The sequence below is a fragment of the Calidris pugnax genome, unplaced genomic scaffold, assembly GCF_001431845.1.
Source record: "Calidris pugnax isolate Ruff unplaced genomic scaffold, ASM143184v1 scaffold225, whole genome shotgun sequence".
In the NCBI taxonomy this organism is placed as follows: domain Eukaryota; kingdom Metazoa; phylum Chordata; class Aves; order Charadriiformes; family Scolopacidae; genus Calidris; species Calidris pugnax.
In genome coordinates this window covers 3,181,972-3,187,971 of record NW_015091072.1, presented here as the reverse complement: position 1 = coordinate 3,187,971, position 6,000 = coordinate 3,181,972, and the positions used below count along the sequence as shown (strand labels likewise).

The window sequence follows — 6,000 nt, the reverse complement described above, 5'->3', positions numbered from 1 at the left end:
AACCTATTTTCCTACCGCGTCGCCCGCTCCCCGCACCGAGCCGGGGCAGTTCTTCAGACAACCTGGGATATGGATTCGCTGACAAAGAAACGCTGAGCTCTTGTTGAATGACCCCTTGCTAAGCTCCCGACCAAATTCAAGCTGTGCACTACATCAAAAGTCCGAAACTTCACTTAAAAAGAAAATAAAAAAAGAGGTTAAAAAAAAGAACTTCAGCAGAGAATGAGGTTTGGGGGGTTATTTTGTTTTGTTTTTGTTTTGTTTTGTTTTTTTTTTCCTTCTTTTCTCTTGTGGGAGAGGGCATGAGGCAAGAGTCCTGGTTCTGAAGTACACAACAGCAAACTTCCAACATGAAGAGATTGTCGAGGGGAGAGACATTGGTGTGTTGTATTGCTCCGCTTTCCCTCCTCCCCCCACCTAGTCCCCTGCCCCGGACACCCTGCAGTGAGAATACAATGAAACTGGTTTGTATTTATAGATATTTTACAAGGTTAAATAAGAACAACAATAATAATAAAAAATTGAACACTAAAATGAACAGGTTGGTTGGTTTGTTGGTTGGTTTTTTTTTTTGTTTTTTTTTTTCCTCTTTTTAATTTTCTTTCCAAATGTGACCAGTGTTGCTGAGCAAGACTCAATTTACTGGTGATTTTTCCTGTGCAGCTGGCTGCTTGGTACCGGTTCAGGTGGAGTTGGAGGCTGATGCTGTAGCTACACTATTGGTCTGAACTCGTTCTCCTGCGTTAACATCTGCAAACGACAGGCGAGAGGAAGGGGAGAGAGAAAAACAACCAGTATTACCTCCAAAATACAGACACATTTGGAACAATAGCTGTGACATTCTGCACACGGGGAAACCCGCAACTCCCACCGAGGTGCCGTTTGGTCAGGAGGCTCTCCTGACTTCAGGGGGTGCAGATGGAACAGTTTGGTCTGGGGAGAGGGTGGGAAGATGGTCTTTAAGCAGGACAAAGGCAGGCTCAAGGGCTGAGGGCTGCAGGCTGGCACGCCAACACCCCGCTGGCCTCTAGCAGATTCTGCACTGCTGGCGCAGCGTTAAGTCGCCCACGTTACATTCCAGTGGCTCTAACTGCAAGACAAGGCACACTGGAATCCCCAAAGTTAACACATCAAGTATCCGTGGCCACTGCAAGGTTCCACATGGGTGTTGAAGTTTCGTATTGTTTGGCCTGCTTGTAGCAAAGGCATCTGTTAATTGTGTGAATGAGCGCAGACAATGAGTGCGAGGAGCCTGCTGTCCCAGCAGAGACAGCTTGTGTGTCCCTGTGTCACTCATGCACTTGTTGCCCCAGAAAACGTGCTGCTTTATTCTGTATTGCTCAACCAAAGTTGGATCTGCCACCCTCCGAACTGCTGAAGCAGATTAACATCAAGGCCTGAAGCCAGTAACGAGGTTTACACAAGCACACGACGTTGTGGGGGGATCCACATTGTTGGGGATCAAGTCTCTTCAGGAAACAGTCTCCAACACCTTCCCTTCTCTGGGAGGGACACTGCTCCACAGAGAGACAAGTCCCTGGATGATGGGCACATGTCAAAGTGCGTTCCAAGAAAACACAGGGTTTGCAAAGAAATACCAAAAGGAAATTCAACTGCCACTGTGTTTTCACAAGCCACATGCATGAGGTGTTTTCTCTAAAAAAATTGTTCTTAGCATTAGAAGAGTTGGTAGGGAAAATAAAAAAAATAAATGCATTGACTTCATCTTGCACCATCCTATGAAGCATCTAATTAATTAGCACAGTCACAAAAAGGAAAGAGGACGAATGGTTAAATACGTAAAATACTCAGCACGATAAATACAGGATGGGAAAAAGATACTAAGTGAGGTTTTCTACATGAGATCGTTGTGCATTTCTCCCACTTAGTGTAAGTAAGGTTAACTGCAAAGCTATCAATACTGCAACAGGAAAAAAATAACACTTATTATCTCAATACAGAAGAGGGCAGAGCGGGCAAGCAGTGCATTCAAAAGACGTGGGGGAAAAGGGCTTACAAAAAGAAAGAAGAGATTTACTGACCTCACACTGAAGGAGAGCATGACTAGCATAAATAACAGCCACAATAAAATACAACTGGTGGGCAGTGGGGGTGCAGGAATACTTCTCCAGCACAGGAGAGCTGAGGAGGGTTCCCTGGGCAATGCTCTACAGTCACCTGTCAACGAAACCCCTCTCCTCCTGTCACACCGACCTGACCCGAGGTGGAAGCGCAGCCACGAGCAGAGGCAATGACATGAGAGTCTAGAGATGGGCAGCGCTTGCTGAGCAACAAATTGAGTAACGTACACAAGCAGCTGCAACAAAACCAGGAAATCAAATAAACAGCAGCATCCAGGAATACAAGGGACAAGTGGGAAGAGAGGATGATGCCTATTTGAAAAGGAAATGCTGCTAGGAGTGTGTGGGAAGGAAGGAGAATCCTCCTGTGGGCAGAGGATGCCAGACTGCTGCTCTGGGAGTCTGTTCCCTTTCCTCTCATCCCAAATTAATGGCAACCCCTTCCTCACGAAGGAACGACCACCATGATAAAAAACCCCACCTCATGCAGTTAAAGCACCAAAGCAGCATGACAACAGTACCAACATTATTTGGAAAACTGCCCTTGCACATGGGAGATGCCCTCCTACGTGGAGAACTCCCCATATCAGACCAACGATGGTCTCAGAAATCAAAAGTGACCTGGTCAGACAGGTAATAGTTTCCACACCTTAAACTCTCACTGTGCCTGCTCTAGATTAATTTTCAGGTATGGATAAACTCTAGCTAATGCAACATCTGCCGTGCCTGATGCAAGCAGTCCAGCTGGGGTCTGTGCTGTTGGCAGAGGATTTCTCTGTATGTGTAAAAAATGTCCTTGTATTTCATTTGCTGAAATGAAATGTGCCTTTTGATCTCCTATTCCTGAAGACAGCAGAGGCTGAAATCATTATCATTACATTGCTACTGAGCACAGATAACGAAAAAAAAGAAGAGGAGATAGAGCTACTTCATGTAACAGATGTAACATATGCTCCTTTTCTATCATCACTCTAATGGGGGAGTTCCTGAGAAATATCTACACCACATGTTAAAAAGAAAATAAACCAGGTGATGTAGCCCAAAACCTTTTACATGGGGCTTTTCACAATATACAGAAGTCTACCCAGATTGGGACAGAGTGCAGAGTCTGCTTAAGGCTGTACTGGCTCCAAAATTGCAAGAAAATGCAGTATTTTGACATTCCAATTTGTTCTTTGATTCCGCATTGACGGGACATTTGGGGAACAAAGAGGGGCTTGTTCCAGCATCTCTTTGCTGAAGCCCCAATAAAAGAGCACAACTGGAGTATGAGGGTCTCCAGACATTCACTTACTCCTCCTCACCATGAGAAATAAGTATTTGGGCATAAGAGAAGAAACTCTAGTCTTCAGCAATGCTGTCAAAACATCCGCTTTGGGAAGCAGTGGCCTGTGCCACTGTGGAAACCCTGCTGGAAAGTGAAGCTAGGAACTGGATGTGCAGCTTTCTGGTGTGGGACAGACGACCACACCACAGGTGTGGTCCTTGCCCTCAACTCCCCACCTGACACCTCTGCCTGTGCGGGAAAGAAACCACGTAAGGGCTTAAGTGTCAACCGCTTCCAAAACTTCCTCCAAACAGAGGGCAAAAGTACTTCTCATCAACGTAGAGCACCTCCTCCAATTCAGCTTTTCCCTCTGAGGGATGCCTCAGCTGTCTTGGAGGGTGTGTGACACTCCTTAGAAACCTCCCGGAAAGGAAAGACGGGGCTACAGTTCAGAGAAAGACAGAGACGCCAACTCAGTCTGAGAAAGCCCATTAGCACTAATGACAGCATTAGCTGGTTGGATTTGTAATGCTGGCAGACTGTGCTGCTCATCTGCAAAGACACAGAAACAATCCTACCACCAGCCTGGAAGTCCTCACAGGACAGCTGAGGAGACAAGCCTGGTTTTCTTACTGTGCCTGCCTCTGGATGTAGAAATCCAGGCGAGCCTGAAACACACAAGTTTTACTCTTCTGTCATGGACTCATCCCTGTGCTGAGCTTGCAGAAGCCTGAGCAAGTTGCTCGCCCCTCTTCTCCTGTTTAAGGAATTAAAGTTTTCCAGAATTCCCTCAATGGGAATACTGTACATGCATTAAATCTTATTTTATGGAGCACCGTGGTCTTTTTCTACTGCCATACATTGGCAGGTAACTCCAGCTGTAATCTGTTTTGCTGCTGAAAGTTGAGGCACACCATCGCATTTGGGATTACAGGGGATCAACACAGCAGGATGCCGAAGACAATGACCCCAGCATCCCTGCTGGCACAACTCCCTGCAGATGGTCATTATGCTCTTCTCGTTTTAATGCTGACTAACAGAGAGGTAACTACTGTTGCTGGCTGATCCAGGAAGGAAAAGATGTAGTCACAGAAGCAGATATGCTTTCTGCTTGGTGTGACTGCTCCTCCTCCTCCAGCTACATCCACATGAGTAAAGCTGCACTGGCATTTTTAATCAGTGGCCAGTGAAATTCTGGCCAGCACCAGAAAGTCAGTACGCCATTTCAAGCAGGGGCAAATAATAATCTTCCTTTTCCTCCATTTTGCTTTAGTTTGCCACTAATGTCACAGACAATTCACAGATGAATTTACTAATGCTGGTGCAGCAAGGCTTCCCACTGCCACTGGAAAGCCAAGTTCCACTGGTACAGTGAGTGTAGCTTCACGTCTCAAGAGAAGAGGAAACTTACAAATACAATCTTTTAACACTCAAAAAATACCTACAAGAATTCCACTGCATTTAAGATCATGATCCCAGGCTTACTATTGCATTGGGCTATTGAAATCACTGCTGTGAACCTACGGAAGTAATTTTAACAAAAAATTACTCATTTTGGGTAACTTTTAAAAAAGGCACGTGTGTCAAATTGGTTAGTGCAAGTGCTAGTGTTGCTGGCTTGATGAAACCTGCACTTGTTAACGTGGTACATTGAAAAGCCAATCTTTCCAGCTCTCACCACCACGCCACTGCTAAGCCTCCTGGCAAACACTGCTAGACTTTGGAGAAATAGATCTCAATTTTCTAGTTATTCTCTAACTATGAGGCTGCCTTGGTGCATGATAGAAAGCAGAAACCTGATCGAAAAGCTGACATTCTGACAAGACTGCATACCAAGGTCACAGCTATGAAAATGGAGTAACTTTCTGCCAGCAGGTACGAGCAGCCCAGCTGGATTAATGACAGTGCTGAGTTAATACACTGCATTTCCATGTATGTGCACCTGTGCCTCAAGCTTACAGAGCCCGCAAATACACTGGACGTAACAGCAGACACCTGAACCTCAGTGTTGGTTCTGCTTGCTAGATGGAGACAGGAGTTACACACTAATCATATGGATTACAGTCACATATAGCTTGCTTTGCCCTAGGAATTGCCTCAAGAGCCACGTTCTGTAGCCTCATCATCACTCCTCGTTCCTGGAACTGCACTGCTTATCACACGAGCAAACATTTAGCCAAAAAGCCTCCAGCCCATGGGCATGCCCTGGGTTAGGTGGGAGAGTAGCTCCTGTACCCCTTTAGCAGTTACTGAAGAACTAGAAATTTACTGATCTGAGACGTGCAGGGGGCACAGGGAAAGAAGGGTCCTCTTCTATGAGAATCTCTTGCTAAGTGTAGCATCAGCATGCAAAGCACAACAGATTAATATAACGCCATGCAGGACCTAATCCTAAAAATCACAACTCTGATGACATTCCCACTGCCTGGTGTGAGAACCCCACATGAATAAGAAACTACAAGGCAGCTGTGCTGCAGAAACCCAAAGCTGCGTGTTGCCCAATACTGAACTTAATTTCACAATTTCTTTCCAAGCTGCAAGGATATTTCTTTGGTCTTTTGAACTATGAATAAGAGGTCCTATCCCAACTCAGTGCAGTGCTTGCAAACAGAAGGTTTAAAAATATTGACATTGGTAAGGTGGGGTTGACTT

The 6,000-nt window shown here is 45.5% G+C and overlaps 1 protein-coding gene across 2 annotated transcripts in view; it reads right to left on the bottom strand.

Annotated features, from left to right (window-relative positions):
* Positions 1–217: 217 nt before the first annotated feature.
* Positions 218–6,000, bottom strand: part of GSK3B (glycogen synthase kinase 3 beta) — a 173,944-nt gene continuing 168,161 nt past the window's right edge. For both annotated transcript variants that reach the window (XM_014957155.1, XM_014957157.1), the window contains one exon: positions 218–750. In XM_014957155.1, the coding sequence (XP_014812641.1) occupies positions 683–750 (68 nt within the window). In that variant the 3' untranslated portion in view covers positions 218–682. The remainder of the gene's footprint in view (positions 751–6,000) is intronic.